Here is a 21693-nt window from a genome sequence, read left to right on the forward strand (position 1 = left end):
AAAAAAATTGATTTTAAAAAACCAAAAAAAACTAAAAAAACTTGATTTTAAAAAAACCAAAAAAAAATAAAAAAACTTGATTTGCAAAAACCAAAAAAAACTAAAAAAACTTGATTTTAAAAAAACAAAAAAAAATAAAAAAACTTGATTAAAAAAAATATATATATATATAAAAAAAACTTGCTTTTAAAAAAAAAAAAAAAAAAACAAAACTTGATTTTCCAAAAAAAACAAAATAAAAGCCTGTTTGCGAAAATCAAAAAGCCAAAAATATTTTTTTGTGGATTAGGTAGAAATATTTAAATATAATTATATTTTGCTACATTATTAAGATATCATTATATTTTTGTCTATGAACATTTTATACTAAATGCAGAACTGAATGCATAACAACCATTAATAAAAACATCTCCTTATAGGATTTTAAAAAATGTGTGGTTTGTTATTTCAAGGCTCAGTATCAGTTTGGTTATAATTGTAAAAAAGTTGTTTACAGTGGCAATGGAGCTTATTTAGACATTTTTAAAATTAAAATACAGTTGGCACTACAACTGCTCGACCATAACCTAGGAGACAGCCCAAAAGAAAGGCAAGCAATAAATATAATGCCAGATTTCCTCAATATTTTTTTTATTGTAAAAAATTATATATCCTGGCCCATTGCAATGGCCCCCCTACCCATAAAATAATTAACATATTGCTGTCTAACTTGACGGGCACTTTGGGGGGCCAAGCCAGTACGGACAGTATCCAGGCCTGTAAGGTTGGCTTCTATTTGTCCGGCCTCAGGCCCAACTGTGCCTATATAATTGGTAGAATGCTTGTTTAAAAAGTTGTGCAGAATGCAGCACGATAAAATGATAAAATTAAGTTTGTATTCCGCCAAATTAATGGCTGTTTGAAACAGGCGGAACCGGCTGGCCAGAATTCCAAACGCATTCTCAACCACTCTTCTAGCTCTGGCCAGCCGGTAATTAAAAACCCTCCTCTCCGGGGTGAGGGTTCTTTGGGGGAATGGCCTCATGAGGTGCTTGCTGAGAGCGAAGGCTTCATCGGCAATGAAGACAAAGGGGAGTCCTTCCACGTTATCCTCATCAGGTGGCAATCCCAGGCCACCACTCTGGAGACGCTGGCAGAACTCCGTCTGGGCAAATACTCCTCCATCCGACATCCAAGCATTCTTCCCCACGTCCACATATAAAAAATCATAGTGTGCCGACACCACCGCCATTAAAACAATACTGTGGAACCCCTTATAATTAAAATAATATGACCCCGAATGGGGTGGTGGCACAATGTGGACATGTTTCCCATCTATAGCCCCTCCACAATTGGGAAAGTCCCAACGGCTGGCAAAATGGGATGCCACAGTCTGCCATTCCTGTGGCGTTGAAGGAAACTGGGGAATCAAACAAGAAAACCAAAATCAATTAATTTGGAAGCTAACATTGCAAGAAAATTAGACAATTAAAAACATTATTCCCCAGCATCAGTATAACATTCAATAATTTAATTCTTCTGGAATAACTAATATGGAAAGGCACACTTATCAGATTGCTCACCCCCTCTGATGGAACATTGATTACATTTTAGGGGGTTGTGAAATCCCTAAAAAAAATTACTTTTAGGACACGCAGGAATTTAGGGACTAAAAAGGCTACAAAACTGCAGTTGTCGCACTCTGCAGGTGCAGTTGCTAACCAGCTTACAGTAAATGAGGTAATGTAAAAAGGCATTCATGTTGCAAGGAGTACACAATCACAGGCAAGGGCAATTAATGAAAACACTTTGAGGCTTGCATATGATTTGATGATGGAAATCAGCAGAGCTTCTGCTCATTTACTAAAGCACTGGAACAAATGCACTTGTAGAGTGCACATGCATTTTGCAAACTGCAACATATATTTGCTTTAGACAAATCAACACCACAGAACATTCAAGCAAATTTTAACGAGGGTGGGGGTGGGGGGTTGTGAAATCTATATAATTGCTCATTAGCAGCACACTATTTGGAGTGAGTTTAGGTGGGGGGGGGTGGGGGAGTTGTGAAATCTAGATAATTGCTCATTAGCAGCACACTATTTGGAGTGAGTTTAGGTGGGGGGGGGGGGAGTTGTGAAATCTAGATAATTGCTCATTATAAGCACACTAAATACACTCAAACAAAATACATTCCAAATGAGTAGACTAGGTGGATATGTTCCCATCACTTCATGCTGGGAAGGTTATTGAAGGAAAATATACATGCATGACAAAAAATAACAGGAAAAAATTCCAGCATGTGTGAGGATAAAAAGGGGACATTCACACTATATTGCAATGATGGTAAGTAGTGTTTGAAGCAAGAAATACATTACATTATCAAAGATTACATAAAAGAACATGTGATGCTAATAAAAGAAAAATATCTTACCTTAATATAGTCCTTCTGCAGGACCTGTATGATGGCAGAACAGGTCTCTGGGATAATGATCCCCAGAGCCTGGGGGGAGATGCCTGTCGAGAACTTAAGGTCCTGCAGGCTTCTCCCTGTGGCCAAATACCGCAAGGTAGCGACCAGCCTCTGCTCCGGAGTGATGGCTTGCCTCATGCAGGTATCCTGCCTGCTGATATAGGGGGTCAGCAAAGCCAACAAACGGTCAAAAACGGGGTCCGTCATCCGGAGAAAGTTCCTGAAATCCTCAGGATTATTCTCACGGATCTCACGGAGCAAAGGCATGTGACAGAACTGGTCACGCTGAAGCAACCAATTCTTGGTCCATGAACTCCTCCTCGCCCTGTTCATGGACTGGTCTTGGGCTGAAGAATAAACTACAGCACCAAGCACATACAATGCACGAGCTCTACGACGAGTACGTACAGGTAACATGGCTTCAAAACGGTCGGCTGGTCAGAACGCACTAAACAGAACGCACTGAAGAACAGCAAGGCCTGTGAAGAACGACCTGAAAATCAGGAACGAGCGGCCAATAAAACAAAGATTTCTCAATGCCAACTGACCAAACGCACTGAAAAGCAGATACAAACCTCACAAGCACAGACTGAACAACAGTTAAAACGAACTGAAAAATACGAGTCTCACAAGCGCGAATCGTCTCTCACCAAACTTCTACTAACACGAGATAAACACGAGATTAGCAGAAGGAGCCCAAAGGGTGTCGTACGGGCTATTGAACTTCCGTTTTATAGTCTCGTCGGACTTGGTGTACGTCACCGCGTACTAGGCTGTCGTACTTTTGTGTGGTCGTGTGTGTGCAAGTCCGTTCGTAAGAAAGTCTGCCGCAAGTCCGCCGAAGGTACGTCGGAAGTATGTCGGACAGGCTGTCGGACTTTTGTAGACGAAAAGTCCGACCGTGTGTACGCGGCATTACATTTATATGTTACATCTTCATTCACGGTATAGTGGGAGTGACTCCATTGTTCCTTAGCTTCTGTCCCTGTGAGGTCTGTATAGTGAATTGGGGCTTTGATAGTTACTGGGATGAGAAGGCACAGGTAACAATTAAAAATTGCCAGAAATTCTAACTCTTTCTCTACTAAAAATGTGTTTTTTTCATTTATTTCTTACAGTGCCCGCCAATGCCACACAGTACCCCCCTCAGCACTCCCTAGCTGACTGCAGAGCCTCCAGCCCACTATATTGTCCCCAACAGTGTCCCCAAGCCTCCTCAGTGCCTTCTAGTATCCCACATTGCACCTGCAAATCCCACAGCTTCCTGGAGAGAACCCATGTCCCCTCTAGGTATCCTATCCCCCACAGTTGCCCCCAGCTACCCCCCAGAATCATCACCCCCTACAGGACCACCAAGTCTGCTGCAGAGTTCCCTAATCCCCTCCAGAACCTCCATCCCCCATAGTCACATCCAGAGCCTTCCAGCATTTCAATACAAATTTTGCATCCACATATTTTTTTTGTGTGAGTATACTTTTTTTTTTTTTACTTATGGGGCATGGAAGATTTTGAAAAAACTGGGCCCTAGTCTCAATAAAGTTGAGAACCATTGGTCTTGACTATATCTTTCATAAGAATACTGTATGTTTAGACACTTGGTCATTTTAAATAACACCGCTTACCTATTGTTTTTTTTTTATGCAGGCATTCTTCTTGGTACAACTTGAGCTACGTTACTTGCAAAACCAGGTGAATGTTGTATACAGTAGATTTATTTTTTCCTGATGCCACTAAGTACGGTTTGCATCTTAACCAAGTACAAAAAATAATTCCACTGCAATTCATAAAAAAATTGTCTATAATATTTCCTTACTTTACTAAGGTCAGGACTGCAAATTAATTTTAACTTTTTTTTGGGTCATGTAAATATGAACTATTATAATAAAGATGCTAGAGCCTCCAAAGGAAATATCCGCATTAGCAGCACTAAAAATGAAATACAGTTCAATAAAGTCCTTGGGTATAAAATCTTTGTGACAGCCACAATATCCAAAAAAGGTGAGTGATAAATAATATGGCATATCATCCAGGAAACCAAGGTTGTATAATGATCCTCCCGTCACCACACCTCCTACAGCACCGTTCCCTTAGGATATTAAACTCACCAAATTCAAATGTAAGCAAGCCTTCAGATTAATGAAGATAACATATCTCCTTCTCCCATCAGCGGATCATGGTATGGACTACCTCTTAGGCTCCAAGGTTGAAAACACTAGTGCAGATCCCGCAACTCATCAACGATGATACCAAAGGAAAGGAATGATCACATAGCATAATTCCATTTAAAAGATTTATTGTCCATAAAAAAACCCCTACATATTGCACTTACAAACTGAATAAAAAGCAATAGCATGTAACAGATAGACGTCTGTTAGCGTGTGTAACTCTCACCACTCCTCTGGATGGAAAGATATCGGTGATACCTGGGTCGAGTTCCACGCTTGACAGACGAGCAGAGTAGCCGTGTAGATACGCCGTGTAGACATGCCCTAATGCGTTTTGTCATCAACTTCCAGGGCATTTGAAGGAGTGATGCTGCACAAGGTGTGGCCATGGGAGGATCACCCTACAACCTTAGTTTCCTGGATGATTTGCCATATTACTTAGCTCTCACCTTTCCTGGTTTTGACCCTAAGGTTATTGTGGCTTTATTACATTATTGAACAGTATTTAATTTTAGCGCTGCTAATGCGGGTATTTCCTTTGGAGACTCTAGCATCGTTATTATAATGTTTATTTTATAGCAGCAGCTAATGGGTCTTTTACCTTTTTTGAGGTATCTATGAGCGCTGAGGGAAAGAGGATACGTGTGTTTATTTACAGTTCACTTTCTTATACTTAAAGGAGTTGTAAGGGCAGAAGATTTTTTTATCTTAATGCATTCTATGCATTAAGATAAAAAGCCTCCTGTGTGCAGCAGCCCCCCCTCAGCCCCCCTAACACTTACCTGAGGCCCCTCTCTGTCCAGCGATGTCCACGAGTGTCTCAGCTGTCTGAGATCCTCCTTCTTGTTGGGCTTAGACACAGCAGCAGTGCCATTGGCTCCCGCGGCTGTCAATCAAAGTCAGCTAGCCAGTCAGGGGAGAGAGGGGTTGGGGCTCCGTGTCTGAATGGACACAGGGAGCTGTGACTCAGCTCGGGTGCCCCCATAGCAAGCTGCTTGCTGTGGGGGCACTGAACAGGAGGGAGGGGACAGGATCACAGAAGAGGGATCTGAGAAGAGGAGGATTCGGGCTGCGCTGTGCAAATCCACTGCAACAGAGCAGGTAGGTATAACATGTTTGTTTTTTTATAGGAAAAAAAAAATCGAGACTTTAGAATCACTTTAAGCATGAACTATTGCTTTAGGTTGTGAGAACATGTTTTACTGTATCTCTTTACCTGCTGTTGTAAAAAGGTGGTTTAGAGATCAATAGCTGAATCTGAAACTTAGGCACACAAGTGTCCTCCCAAAAATGTGGAATAGCAAATTGTAAATTGCAAAAACATTGATAATTACAGTATACTTTCATGCAACTGTCATGCAAGCCCTCCATCCTTCTGAGCAACTCTGTTTTCCTCAAGCCATTTGATCTTTGGATCCCAATGCTGTGATCTACTATTAGGCCCAGTTTTGGTCATCTCTTACTGCCCATCGGCACAGACCTGAAAGAGAGGGGCAGCATAAGACACAGGGATGGGCTGATTAGATGTCGGGTTATTATAGACAATGGGGTGAGGCATTTAGGTAGCAAGCAGGACTTATCCTTTAATAAGGTGACATTACTGCAGTCTTGATATAAGGATTGCTACAGACAAGTTCCCCATGTATGGTATTGTAGTATTGATTGCACTAGGGTTATTTCTAATGTATATGATTCTGTTTTGCTTACTCTTTTTATAGGAGATCATGTGGCCTCAGATCCTAATAAGCTTATTGGGAGGTATTGTCAATGCCATTGTGAATTACCTGATGCTTTTTGTTCTAAAGATTGGAGTCATGTAAGTGCTTTTACTACTGTTTTCTGCAGTTCATTATAACGTACAAAAATGTGAGGCTTACATGGCCAGAAAAAAAAAGCTGGTTTGTATAGTTATGTAATGAAATATTGCAATACATCATGCTAGTTGTAAAGTCTTTCCCAACAGAAAAAACAAACCAATCAATTGGCCTTTTTAGGTATATAAATAATAATAGCTATTTGAATATTAAATGTCAAGAGTTTTATTCAGTACGTGGAAATATGTTTTATATATAAAAAAAACACATAAATTAGTGCATTATACCTATATAATCGTATAACAAGGAACACAAGGATACCACCTTGAAATTAGGCCTGGCCACACCTATACTGTAATGATTATACAAATCCAAACAGTATAATTACAATATGTGGACCTCTATTGGGCCAATAAACACTTTGACACATTTTGTGGATAATCCACATCTTTAGGAGGAATGGTGAGGGAGAATTCATTACTAAAAATGCACCCTCAGTGGGTGTGCCAAACACAGGGGGGCACTCCAGAAGCTATAAAAGGTAAGTATGACCTAGCAAACAATAGGATGGATGTACTAGAAAACCATAATGGCATCACTGTATATACAGTATACAATGTGAGGTGAAGGACAGGAACAGATGATTAATGTGAAGAATATATGAAAATATTGACCACCGGTGCAAGTATATCTGTCACTAAGTAACTATACTAGATTAATCCTCAATTCTAGTAAAAAATGGCCAGATTAAGGCAGCACAGGAGGATGTGATTGTTGATTGATGCTTGTGCGGACATTCTTTCATAGTTACATAGTTACATAGTAGGTGAGGTTGAAAAAAGACACAAGTCCATCAAGTCCAACCTATGTGTGTGATTATGTGTCAGTATTGCATTGTATATCCCTGTATGTTGTGGTCATTCAGGTGCTTATCTAATAGTTTCTTGAAGCTATCAATGCTCCCCGCTGAGACCACCGCCTGTGGAAGGGAATTCCACATCCTTGCCGCTCTTACAGTAAAGAACCCTCTACATAGTTTAAGGTTAAACCTCTTTTCTTCTAATTTTAATGAGTGGCCACGAGTCTTGGTAATCTCTCTTCTGCGAAAAAGTTTTATCCCTATTGTGGGGTCACCAGTCCGGTATTTGTAAATTGAAATCATATCCCCTCTCAAGCGTCTCTTCTCCAGAGAGAATAAGTTCAGTGCTCGCAACCTTTCCTCATAACTAAGATCCTCCAGACCCTTTATTAGCTTTGTTGCCCTTCTTTGTACTCGCTCCATTTCCAGTACACCCTTCCTGAGGACTGGTGCCCAGAACTGGACCGCATACTCTAGGTGCGGCCGGACCAGAGTCTTGTAGAGCGGGAGAATTATCGTTTTATCTCTGGAGTTGATCCCCCTTTTAATGCATGCCAATATTCTGTTTGCTTTGTTAGCAGCAGCTTGGCATTGCCTGCCATTGCTGAGCCTATCATCTACTAGGACCCCCAGGTCCTTTTCCATCCTAGATTCCCCCAGAGGTTCTCCCCCCAGTGTATAGATTGCATTCATATTTTTGCCACCCAAATGCATTATTTTACATTTTTCTACATTGAACCTCATTTGCCATGTAGTCGCCCATTAATTTGTTCAGGTCTTTTTGCAAGGTTTCCACGTCCTGCGGAGAAATTATTGCCCTGCTTAGCTTAGTATCGTCTGCAAATACAGAGATTGAACTGTTTATCCTATCCTCCAGATCGTTTATGAACAAATTAAATAGGATTGGTCCCAGCACAGAACCCTGGGGAACCCCACTACCCACCCCTGACCATTCTGAGTACTCCCCATTTATCACCACCCTCTGAACTCGCCCTTGTAGCCAGTTTTTAATCCATGTACTCACCCTATGGTCCATGCCAACAGACCTTATTTTGTACAGTAAACGTTTATGGGGAACGGTGTCAAATGCTTTTGCAAAATCCAGATACACCACATCTACAGGCCTTCTTTTATCTAGATGGCAACTCACCTCCTCATAGAAGGTTAATAGATTGGTTTGGCAAGAACGATTCTTCATGAATCCATGCTGATTACTGCTAATGATATCGTTCGTATTACTAAAATCCTGTATATAGTCCCTTATCATCCCCTCCAAGAGTTTACATACTATCGATGTTAGGCTAACTGGTCTGTAATTCCCAGGGATGTATTTTGGGCCCTTTTTAAATATAGGTGCTACATTGGCTTTTCTCCAATCAGCTGGTACCATTCCAGTCAGTAGACTATCTGTAAAAATTAGGAACAACGGTCTGGCAATCACTTGACTGAGTTCCCTAAGTACCCTCGGATGCAAGCCATCTGGTCCCCGTGATTTATTAATGTTAAGTTTCTCAAGTCTAATTTTAATTCCGTCCTCTGTTAACCATGGAGGTGCTTCCTGTGTTGTGTCATGAGGATAAACACTGCAGTTTTGGTTACTGAAGCCCCCCGATTTACTCGTGAAGACTGAGGAGAAGAATAAATTCAATACCTTCGCCATCTCCCCATCCTTTGTAACCAGATGTCCTTCCTCATTCTTTATGGGGCCAATATGGTCTGTCCTCCCTTTTTTACTGTTTACATACTTAAAGAATTTCTTGGGATTTTTTTTGCTCTCCTCCGCTATGTGTCTTTCATGTTCTATCTTAGCTGTCCTAATTGCACCTTTACATTTCCTGTTGCATTCTTTATAAAGTCTGAATGCTGAGGATGATCCCTCAACCTTGTATTTTTTGAAGGCCTTCTCCTTTGCTTTTATATGCATTTTTACATTGGAGTTAAGCCATCCAGGACTTTTGTTCGCTCTTTTAAATTTATTACCCAATGGGATACATTGGCTAATGCCCTTATTTAACCACTTGACGACCGCCTCACGCCGATTTACGTCGGCAAGGTGGCACGGACAGGCAAAATCACGTACATGTACGTGATTTGCCTTCCGCGGGTGGGGGGTCCGATCGGACCCCCCCCGGTGCCCGAGGCGGTCGTCTTTTCTCCCACGGCGATCGGAGATGAGGGGGAGGCCATCCGTTCGTGGCCCCCCCCTCGCGATCGCCGCCGGCCAATGAGAACATTCCTTTGCTGCTGTATGCTAAACAGCAGCAAAGGAAATGATGTCATCTCTCCTCGGCTCGGTAATTTCCGTTCCGGCCCGAGGAGAGAAGACAAGTGAGTGAGTGCACAACACACACACACACAGTAGAACATGCCAGGCACACAAAACACCCCGATCCCCCCCCCGATCGCCCCCCCGATCCCCCCCCCCCCCCTGTCACAAACTGACACCAGCAGTTTTTTTTTTTTTTTTTTTTTTTTCTGATTACTGCATTGGTGTCAGTTTGTGACAGTTACAGTGTTGGGACAGTTAGTATTACCCCCCTGTAGGTCTAGGATACCCCCCTAACCCCCCCTAATAAAGTTTTAACCCCTTTATCACCCCCTGTCACCAGTGTCACTAAGCGATCATTTTTCTGATCGCTGTATTAGTGTCGCTGGTGACGCTAGTTAGTGAGGTAAATATTTAGGTTCGCCGTCAGCGTTTTATAGCGACAGGGACCCCCATATACTATCTAATAAATGTTTTAACCCCTTGATTGCCCCCTAGTTAACCCTTTCACCACTGATCACCGTATAACTGTTACGGGTGACGCTGGTTAGTTTGTTTATTTTTTATAGTGTCAGGGCACCCGCCGTTTATTACCGAATAAAGGTTTAGCCCCCCGGTCGCCCGGCGGTGATATGCGTCGCCCCAGGCAGCGTCAGATTAGCGCCAGTACCGCTAACACCCACGCACGCAGCATACGCCTCCCTTAGTGGTATAGTATCTGAACGGATCAATATCTGATCCGATCAGATCTATACTAGCGTCCCCAGCAGTTTAGGGTTCCCAAAAACACAGTGTTAGTGGGATCAGCCCAGATACCTGCTAGCACCTGCGTTTTGTCCCTCCGCCCGGCCCACCCAAGTGCAGTATCGATCGATCACTGTCACTTACAAAACACTAAACTCATAACTGCAGCGTTCGCAGAGTCAGGCCTAAACCCTGCGATCGCTAACAGTTTTTTTGGTAGCATTTTGGTGAGCTGGCAAGCACCAGCCCCAGGCTGCGCCAGATTAGCGCCAGTACCACTGACACCCACGCACGTACCATACACCTCCCTTAGTGGTATAGTATCTGAACGGATCAATATCTGGTCCGATCAGATCTATACTAGCGTCCCCAGCAGTTTAGGGTTCCCAAAAACGCAGTGTTAGCGGGATCACCCCAGATACCTGCTAGCACCTGCGTTGTGCCCCTCCGCCCGGCCCAGCCCAGCCCAGTCCACCCAAGTGCAGTATCGATCGATCACTGTCACTTACAAGGCACTAAACGCATAACTGCAGCGTTCGCAGAGTCAGGCCTGATCCCTGCGATCGCTAACAGTTTTTTTGGTAGCATTTTGGTGAACTAGAAAGCACCGGCCCCAGGTAGCGTCAGGTTAGCGCCAGTACCACTAACACCCACGCACGCAGCATACGCCTCCTTTAGTGGTATAGTATCTGAACGGATCAATATCTGATCCGATCAGATCTATACTAGCGTCCCCAGCAGTTTAGGGTTCCCAAAAACACAGTGTTAGCGGGATCAGCCCAGATACCTGCTAGCACCTGCGTTTTGCCCCTCCGCCCGGCCCAGCCCAGCCCACCCAAGTGCAGTATCGATCGATCACTGTCACTTACAAAACACTAAACGCATAACTGCAGCGTTTGCAGAGTCAGGCCTGATCCCTGCGATCGCTAACAGTTTTTTTGGAAGCTTTTTATTGAACTGGCAAGCACCAGCGGCCTAGTACACCCCGGTCGTAGTCAAACCAGCGCTGCAGTAACACTTGGTGACGTGGCGAGTCCCATAAGTGCAGTTCAAGCTGGTGAGGTGGCAAGCACAAGTAGTGTCCCGCTGCCACCAAAAAGACAAACACAGGCCCGTCATGCCCATAGTGCCCTTCCTGCTGCATTCGCCAATCCTAATTGGGAACCCACCGCTTCTGCAGCGCCCGTACTTCCCCCATTCACATCCCCAACCAAATGCAGTCGGCTGCATGAGAGGCATTTTTATGTCCTCCCGAGTACCCCTACCCAACGAACCCCCCCAAAAAGATGTCGTGTCTGCAGCAAGCGCGGATATAGGCGTGACACCCGCTATTATTGTCCCTCCTGTCCTGACAATCCTGATCTTTGCATTGGTGAATGTTTTGAACGCTACCATGCACTAGTTGAGTATTAGCGTAGGGTACAGCATTCCACAGACTAGGCACACTTTCACAGGGTCTCCCAAGATGCCATCGCATTTTGAGAGACCCGAACCTGGAACCGGTTACAGTTATAAAAGTTAGTTACAAAAAAAGTGTAAAAAAATATATATATATATAAAATAAAAAAAAATAGTTGTCGTTTTATTGTTCTCTCTCTCTATTCTCTCTCTATTCTCTCTCTCTATTGTTCTGCTCTTTTTTTACTGTATTCTATTCTGCAATGTTTTATTGTTATTGTTATTGTTATTATGTTTTATCATGTTTGTTTTTCAGGTATGTAATTATTTATACTTTACTGTTTACTGTGCTTTATTGTTAACCATTGTTAACCATTTTTTTGTCTTCAGGTACGCCATTCACGACTTTGAATGGTTATACCAGAATGATGCCTGCAGGTTTAGGTATCATCTTGGTATCATTCTTTTCAGCCAGCGGTCGGCTTTCATGTAAAAGCAATCCTAGTGGCTAATTAGCCTCTAGACTGCTTTTACAAGCTGTGGGAGGGAATTCCCCCCCCCCACACCGTCTTCCGTGTTTTTCTCTGGCTCTCCTGTCTCAATGCAGCCGGTGATTCAGCCAGCTGACCATAGAGCTGATCAGAGACCAGAGTGGCTCCAAACATCTCTATGGCCTAAGAAACCGGAAGCTACGATCATTTTATGACTTAGATTTCGCCGGATGTAAATAGCGCCATTGGGAAATTGGGGAAGCATTTTATCACACCGATCTTGGTGTCATCAGATGCTTTGAGGGCAGAGGAGAGATCTAGGGTCTAATAGACCCCATTTTTTTCAAAAAAGAGTACCTGTCACTACCTATTGCTATCATAGGGGATATTTGCATTCCCCGAGATAACAATAAAAATGATTAAAAAAAAAAAAATGAAAGGAACAGTTTAAAAATAAGATAAAAAAGCAAAAAAATAATAAAGAAAAAAAAAAAAAAAAAAAAGCACCCCTGTCGCCCCCTGCTCTCGCGCTAAGGCGAACGCAAACGGCGGTCTGTCGTCAAACGTAAACAGCAATTGCACCATGCATGTGAGGTATCGCCGCGAAGGTCAGATCGAGGGCAGTAATTTTTGCAGTAGACCTCCTCTGTAAATCTAAAGTGGTAACCTGTAAAGGTTTTTAAAGGCTTTTAAAAATGCATTTATTTTGTTGCCACTGCACGTTTGTGCGCAATTTTAAAGCATGTCATGTTTGGTATCCATGTACTCGGCCTAAGATCATCTTTTTTATTTCATCAAATATTTGGGCAATATAGTGTGTTTTAGTGCATTAAAATTTAAAAAAGTGTGTTTTTTCCCCAAAAAATGCGTTTGAAAAATACTGTGTGAAAAAAAAAAAAATGAAACACCCACCATTTTAATCTGTAGGGCATTTGCTTTAAAAAAATATATAATGTTTGGGGGTTCAAAGTAATTTTTTTGCAAAAAAAAATAACTTTTTCATGTAAACAATGAGTGTCAGAAAGGGCTTTGTCTTCAAGTGGTTAGAAGAGTTGGTGATGTGTGACATAAGCTTCTAATGGGGCGTACACACGGTCGGACTTTTCGTCTACAAAAGTCCAACGGACGCCGACGGACTAAAGCTGGCTGGTAATCCGATCGTGTGTGGGCTTCTCCGGACTTTCAGCAGACTTTTTCAGCCTCAAATCCGACGGACTTTAGATTTGAAACATGCTTCAAATCTTTACGTCGTAACTACGACGGACCCCGAAATCCGCTCGTCTGTGTGCTAGTCCGACGGACAAAAACCCATGCTAGGGCAGCTATTGGCTACTGGCTATTAACTTCCTTATTTTAGTCCGGTGTACGTCAACACGTACGAATCCGTCAGACTTTTGTGTGGTCGAGTGTAGGCAAGTCCGTTCGTTAGAAAGTCTGCTGCAAGTCCGCCGAAAGTCCGCCGGAAGTCTGTCGGACAGGCTGTCGGACTTTTGTAGACGAAAAGTCCGACCGTGTGTACGCCCCATAAATGTTGTGCATAAAATGCCAGGACAGTTCAAAACCCCCCCAAATGACCCCATTTTGGAAAGTAGACACCCCAAGCTATTTGCTGAGAGGCATGTCGAGTCCATGGAATATTTTATATTGCGACACAAGTTGCGGGAAAGAGACAATTTTTTTTTTTTTTTTGCACAAAGTTGTCACTAAATGATATATTGCTCAAACATGCCATGGGAATATGTGAAATTACACCCCAAAATACATTCTACTGCTTCTCCTGAGTACGGGGATACCACATGTGTGAGACTTTTTGGGAGCCTAGCCGCGTACGGGACCCCGAAAACCAAGCACCGCCTTCAGGCTTTCTAAGGGCGTGAATTTTTGATTTCACTCTTCACTGCCTATCACAGTTTCGGAGGCCATGGAAAGCCCAGGTGGCAAAAAACCCCCCTAAATGACCCCATTTTGGAAAGTAGACACCCAAAGCTATTTGCTGAGAGGTATAGTGAGTATTTTGCAGACCTCACTTTTTGTCACAAAGTTTTGAAAATTGAAAAAAGAAAAAAAAAAAAAGTTTTTTCTTGTCTTTCTTCATTTTCAAAAACAAATGAGAGCTGCAAAATACTCACCATGCCTCTCAGCAAATAGCTTGGGGTGTCTACTTTCCAAAATGGGGTCATTTGGGGGAGGGTTTGTGCCACCTGGGCATTCCATGGCCTCCGAAACTGTGATAGGCAGTGAAGAGTGAAATCAAAAATTTTCACCCTTGTAAATCCTGAAGGCGGTGCTTGGTTTTCGGGGCCCCGTACGCGGCTAGGCTCCCAAAAAGTCCCACACATGTGGTATCCCCATACTCAGGAGAAGCAGCTAAATGTATTTTGGGGTGCAATTCCACATATGCCCATGCCCTGTGTGAGCAATATATCATTTAGTGACAACTTTGTGCAAAAAAAAAAAAAAAAAAGTGTCACTTTCCCGCAACTTGTGTCAAAATATAAAATATTCCATGGACTCAATATGCCTCTCAGCAAATAGCTTGGGGTGTCTACTTTCCAAAATTGGGTCATTTGGGGGGGTTTTGTGCCACCTGGGCATTCCATGGCCTCTGAAACTGTGATAGGCAGTGAAGAGTGAAATCAAAAATTTACACCCTTAGAAATCCTGAAGGCGGTGCTTGGTTTTCGGGGCCCCGTACGCGGCTAAGCTCCCAAAAAGTCCCACACATGTGGTATCCCCATACTCAGGAGAAGCAGCTGAATGTATTTTGGGGTGCAATTCCACATAGGCCCATGGCCTGTGTGAGCAATATATCATTTAGTGACAACTTTTTGTAAATATTTTTTTTTTTTTGTCATTATTCAATCACTTGGGACAAAAAAAATAAATATTCAATGGGTTCAACATGCCTCTCAGCAATTTCCTTGGGGTGTCTACTTTCCAAAATGGGGTCATTTGGGGGGGGGTTTGTACTGCCCTGCCATTTTAGCACCTCAAGAAATGACATAGGCAGTCATAAACTAAAAGCTGTGTAAATTACAGAAAATGTACCCTAGTTTGTAGACGCTATAACTTTTGCGCAAACCAATAAATATATGCTTATTGACATTTTTTTTACCAAAGACATGTGGCCGAATACATTTTGGCCTAAATGTATGACTAAAATTTAGTTTATTGGATTTTTTTTATAACAAAAAGTAGAAAATATCATTTTTTTTCAAAATTTTCGGTCTTTTTCCGTTTATAGCGCAAAAAATAAAAACTGCAGAGGTGATCAAATACCATCAAAAGAAAGCTCTATTTGTGGGAAGAAAAGGACGCAAATTTCGTTTAGGTACAGCATTGCATGACCGCGCAATTAGCAGTTAAAGCGACGCAGTGCCAAATTGGAAAAAGACCTCTGGTCCTTAGGCAGCATAATGGTCCGGGGCTCAAGTGGTTAATATGCTCTTAAAGCAAACCCGTCTCTCCTCCGTATTCTTTGTTCCTAATATTTTATCCCAGTTTATGCCTTTTAGCAAGGTTTGTAGTTTAGGGAAGTTGGCTCTTTTGAAATTCAGTGTCTTTGTATTCCCTTTATGTTTCCTATTTGTGTGATTTATACTGAAACTAATTGACCTGTGATCGCTGTTACCTAAATTGCCCCGCATTTCCACATCCGTGATCAGGTCTGTCTGTCTTTCACATTGGATGCTTCCTTCTGTGGCGCTTGACTATATTATAAGGAATGCAACTTCATTGCTGCCTTATACTTATAATCTGGCCATGGGAATAGAGTTGCATTTATCTCTGTATTTCAAATCTGTCTGGAGTTCAGCTTTAAGCTTCAGCTATGTGGGCTCCTCTGCACAACAGCACTCAGAGTGGAAAAGGAAGGGTTAACAGGCTTAACCAATCAGGGCGCTGTTGCTTAGCTCGGGGCAGTCTAAACATACTTACAAGATGACATGATTACAAGATTTTAACATATATATAACAGTGCAGCACAATTCATTTATGTAACATAACTTACCGTATATATATCCTGTGAAAAAATAACATCCACCTAATAGATAATAAAAGTCTCTCTCTTGACTATATTATGTGAGTGTCCTTCTGTATAACACCACTGTGCGTAAAACTTGTGACAAATCAAGCAATCTTCCCAACTGTGTTCAGTGAACCTCTACCTCTATAGGAAGTGCCGGCTCACCTCCTGCATCAGACCCCACTGCAGAGTCTAATATGCCTTATCCAATCCTCCTTTGGGTTTTTCTGTGTCTCTCTTCCTTCTCCTGGATACAATTTTTAGTAGTCAGAGTATACTCCTACTTATCCTCCATAGAATGTGCCATGGTATAAAAAAGGGGGAGAACAATAGTGCTCTCTGTATACATTTTTATTCACTAGCAGGCCTACTGAGGAATGCCCAATAGGAGGGCATTACGCGTACAGGTGATGGGAGCCGAGTCCGTGACATCATACCAATGTTATTCCAGCATCAGCAGTGAGATGAGGATTAGTAAAGTATGTTTTTAATTTATTTTTTGTAAGTGTGTTTATCCCCTGGTTTTACGTGAATAAAAAGGTTATACAGAGAGCACTATGGTTCTCCCCCTTTTTTGTGAGTAGCAGTTCACTTTAGTATTAGGCACTTTATTTGTATTGTTTTTGCTACGTTATTGTCATTTGGTTCAATTGGGAGTCACATATTGATTAAAGGTTGCGCTGATTGTGTTACACCTATTTTAAGATTACAAGTATACCAGTATGCTACTGTTCCTTTAAGCCTCTTGCACATGGGCGAGTGAGCCTGTGCAATGTAAATGCTGATGCATTTCCCTCCCAGAAAGCTTGGGTGCTGTGCACACCCACCCATGGATATGAAAAGCTGTACTTGGCTGTACTCGGATATATGTTAGTGCTCATGTACAGATAAGTATAGCGTACAGGAGTATGCATATAATAGAGAATTTTCTATTTTTTGCATATGCATTTATACTGTATTCATGTCTACACAAACACTGGTATATATACAAGTACAGGGGTTCACAGCAATGTATTGGCGGAGGCACACAGCTCTTAGGCTTTCTGGGTGGGGCAAATACACTAAAAAAACAACTAGACTCCCTCTCACATTTTTGTAAATCACATTACTGTATACAATCAAATATCATTTGTTGGCTATACATACACAGACTAGTAAAACCAAAAGGTTTGGCACTTATTTAAGAATGGATTTTATTATAAAATTATTTTTTCACAGAGAAAGCTTACTTCCTGTTTATGATTCCAATCTTTTAGGGGTGCTGCTTTGGCACTAACTATAGGAGCAGTTATTGAATGCATCTTGTTGTTTCTCTATATTCAAGTGAAAAAGCTGCATGTTGAATCCTGGCCAGGTAAGCCATGTCTCATATATGTACACAGTTATATTATATTAATGAAATGAAAGGGTTAGTTCTGCTGACTCTTGCCCAAAACCTCCCTATGCATTACAGCATCATCAATAAATTAACACGATTCACTCGGCAGTCCCAAAAACTCACAAATAAGCACTTAGCTTTGTTCCCTACCCACACATGTGCAGTCTTTCACTCTCACAGAATGCAGAGCTGCAAGAGAAAGCGGACTGTATGAGTTTCTGTGGCCACGCACCCAATACTGGGTATATCTTGCCATCTGCAGGAGAGAAATGGGAAGGCAATGAAATGAGCATCAGAAAAAGTAAGCATTCTTTGAAAAAAAAAAGAAAGAAGGAGTACAACATGTTAATGCATACCTCCCAACTATCCCGAAATGGGCAGGACTGTCCAGAGATTTAATTGAAATCTTAGCGTCCCACGGATACATACAAGCTGAATTCTGGAGCCCAGTGACTGAATGAGTTCCAGCACCGGGCTTCACTAATCCCCCTGCAGTGTAGCTGGCTTTTACTCCTCTTCCTCCTGCTGGCTGCACTGCAGGGGGATTGGTTCCTGTATCTGCACCCAGCACCCTCCCTCTGCCACTCAGATTACTGCTACCCTCCTCCTCCGATCCCCCATGTGCCCCCCCCCTCCCCGCAGTGCTTCCGGCTTCTCCTCTCCTCCTGCCAGCTGCAGATGCTGCTAGGAGAGCCATGGGGTTTTAGTTGTGGCACCCATCCCTTCCCGATCATGAGCGATTGTTACAGATCTGTCCTGTACAGTATTACTTCAAAACTGAAGCATAGTAAGCACGGGCTGCAGGTCGCTATCCCCTTGAAGTGTCCCTAACACCAAAAAGTGGGAGGTATGTTAATGTATTAAGAATTCATGAAGAGATTTTTGGAAAAAGTCAGTAAAGGTTAACTAATCCTTTAAACCTGTGCCAAGAAAAATGAGTAAGCTCCCAAAATGCTGATCCAGTGGCTTCAGTATTGAAAAAGAACAGAAATCTAATGCAGCCACCACATCTAAGATCTGGCAAAGCTGATATATAATACAATTATAATTTATCTAACACCAGCAAATTGAGAAAATCTATACATGGTACATTAGTTTTTCTATATTAGACCCCTTTCACATTTAGGTGCTTTTCAGGCGTTTTAGTGCTAAAAATAGCGCCTGTAAAGCGCCTCTCATGCCTCCCCAGTGTGAAAGCCCGAGTGCTGCAAGCAGCATCTTTGGGGGGGTACGGGAGCGGTATATACACCGCTCCTAAACGGCCCCTGCCATTGAAATCAATGGGTAGCGCTGCCAAAGTGCTTCGGCAGCGGTGCTTTTCGGGCGATTTAACCCTTTCCTTGGCCACTAGCGGGGGTTAAAAGAGCCCCGCTAGTGGCCAAAAAGGGACGCTAAAACTAGTGACGCTTTACTGCTAATGCCCCCCCGCCCCAGTGTGAAAGTATGAATTTGTATTCAGCCCCCGAGTCCATTTTTATTCAGCCCCTGTCATGTACCTGATAGGAGACTGAGTTGACGAGGTCGGCCTCTCTTATATCTCCTGTCCTGGCCTCACTAAGGATGAGACAGTGGAAGTCGAAGGACAGGAGGGACACGAGTGCCTGATGTGGATGATTTCAGGCTGAGGGTTAACAGAAGCCAGGATCATAGACAGAAGCAGAGTCTCGGGAATATCCAGGGTCGTCAGCAGGCGGGCAACAGGGTACCAAATCATAAACAGAGCCAGAGTCAGGAACGGAGCCGGGTCAGAGGTGAGCAGCAGAACGGGAACAGGATACACAGCCAAGGTCAAAGAACAAGCCAGGTCAGCAACTAGGAGAGCACACAATATCAGATCAGGATACAGGACACAGCTGAAGATCAGGCAGCAAAGGATAGGAGGCTAGACTCCCTTTAAATAGGCCGTCTGGCACCAAGAGGAATTGAGCCCACGCGTGCGCATGCGCACCTGCAATCGTGGGCTCATGCGCGCGCCTGTTAGCCGTTCTTTGGGAAACTCTACACGCATGCGCATATCTATGTGCCAGACGTCTCACAGGGATTCCCTGACAGCCCCCCTGAGTCAATACTGTGTAGAACAACCTTTCACTGCAATTACAGATGCAAGTTTTTTTTTGAGAAAATAATAAAGTGTGGCGCTAAAAGGTGATATAATCAGAAAAGGTATTAATACCAAATGTGATAAGTAAATGTGCACAGTCCCGGGGTATGTGCAAAGAAAGCTTTGGTGAAATGAGAATTATAAGGTGGTAATCCCCATACATATACCAAATATCCTAGTGATGAACCTAGGAGTGTATGGAGGGATAATAACTTCCCCACCTAAAATATCTTAAAACCAAAATAAACAATGGTAAAAATTGCATGTGTAGTGATAAATTACATGTGTAATAAAAAAACTCAAACTTAATATCAGCAATGATTGAAAACAATAAGGTGATATCCGATGAATCAATATTGGATAAGATGACTCTACTTAAGTATTGGGACTCTACCTAAGTATTGGGAGTAACACAATGATGTGTAGTACTGCTCCTACAACCCTATAAATAGACAAACAAATATGGAATTAAAAGTCCATCAGGGTAATGATGTTTTTTTTTTTTTTTTGGGTATGTCTCTACCAGCTTTGCACATCTAAAGAGTGACATTTTGCCCATTCTTCTTTGTGTAGTGATGTGATAATTTCTTTGCCCATTTGCCAAGTGTATACTCCTGCAAATTAGCTTAAGCTCTGTCAGATTGGATGGAGAGCATCTATGAACAGCAATTTTTCAAGTTTTGCCACAGATTCTCAATTGGATTTAGGTCCAGGCTTTGACTGGGCCATTCTAACACATGAATATGCTTTGATCTAAACCATTCTATTGTAGCTCTCTCTGTATGTTTAGGGTTGTTGTCCTGATGGAAGGTGAACTTCCGCCCCAGTCTCAAGTCTTTTGTAGACTCTAACAGGTTTTCTTCTAAGATCACCCTGTATTTGGCTCCATCCATCTTTGTCATCAATTCTGACCAGCTTCTCTGTCCCTGCTGAAGAAAAGCATCCCTACAACATGATGCTGCCACCACCATGTTTCATGGTGGGGATGGTGTGTTCAGGGTGATGTGTAGTGTTAGTTTTCTGCCACTCATAGAGTTTTGCTTTTAGGCCAAAAAGTTCATTTTTGGTCTCATCTGACCAGAGCACCTTCTCCCACATGTTTGCTGTGTGCCCCACGTGGCTTCTCCTAAACTGCAAACAGGACTTCTTATGGCTTTCTTTCAAAAATGTCTTTCTTCTTGCGACACTTCCATAAAGGCCAGATTTGTGGAGTGCACGACTAAATTGTTGTCCTGTGGACAGAATCTCCCACCTGAGCTGTGGATCTCTGCAGCTCCTCCAGAGTTACCATGGGCCTCTTGGCTCCTTCTCTGATTAATGCTCTCCTTGCCTGGCCTGTCAGTTTAGGTGGACAGCCATGTCTTGGTAGGTTTGCAGTTGTGCCATACTCTTTCCATTTTCAGATAATGGATTGAACAGTGCCCCGTTGGATGTTCAAAGCTTGGGATATTTTTTTATAACCTAACCCTGCTTTAATCTTCTCCACAACTTTATCCCTGACCTGTCTTGTGTGTTCCTTGGCCTTCATGATACTCTTTGTTCAATAAGATTCTCTAACAAACCTCGGAGGGCTTCACAGAACAGCTGTATTTATACTGAGATTAAATTACACACAGGTGGACTCTATTTACTAATTAGGTGACTTCTGAAGGTAGTTGACTCTGAAGGCAATTCTAAAGGCACTACATTTTAGTTAGGGAGAGCAGAGTAAAGGGGCTGAATACAAATGCACACCACACTTTTCAGATATTTATTTGTAAAACATTTTGAAAACCATTTATCATTTTCCTTCCACTTCACAATTACAGTATGTGCCACATTGTGTTGGTATATCACATACAATCCCAATAAAATACATTTACATTTTTTAATGTAACATGACAAAATATGGAAGATTTCAAGGGGTATGAATACTTTTTCAAGACACTGTATTTAATCATACACTGAGTTTCTTTTGTATGTGAAATTTTAAATTTCATCTTTTTTACTTTACACGCAGGT

General features: G+C 42.4%; 1 protein-coding gene across 1 annotated transcript in view; it reads left to right on the plus strand.

Annotated features, from left to right (window-relative positions):
- Positions 1-21693, plus strand: part of LOC141128137 (multidrug and toxin extrusion protein 1-like) — a 228124-nt gene that overhangs the window by 149778 nt on the left and 56653 nt on the right. Inside the window, exons 6-8 of the mRNA XM_073615236.1 lie at positions 4097-4141; positions 6336-6433; positions 17470-17567. Of these exons, the coding sequence (XP_073471337.1) occupies positions 4097-4141; positions 6336-6433; positions 17470-17567 (241 nt within the window). The remainder of the gene's footprint in view (positions 1-4096; positions 4142-6335; positions 6434-17469; positions 17568-21693) is intronic.

This window comes from Aquarana catesbeiana, linkage group LG02 (genome assembly GCF_042186555.1).
Source record: "Aquarana catesbeiana isolate 2022-GZ linkage group LG02, ASM4218655v1, whole genome shotgun sequence".
In the NCBI taxonomy this organism is placed as follows: Eukaryota; Metazoa; Chordata; class Amphibia; order Anura; family Ranidae; genus Aquarana; species Aquarana catesbeiana.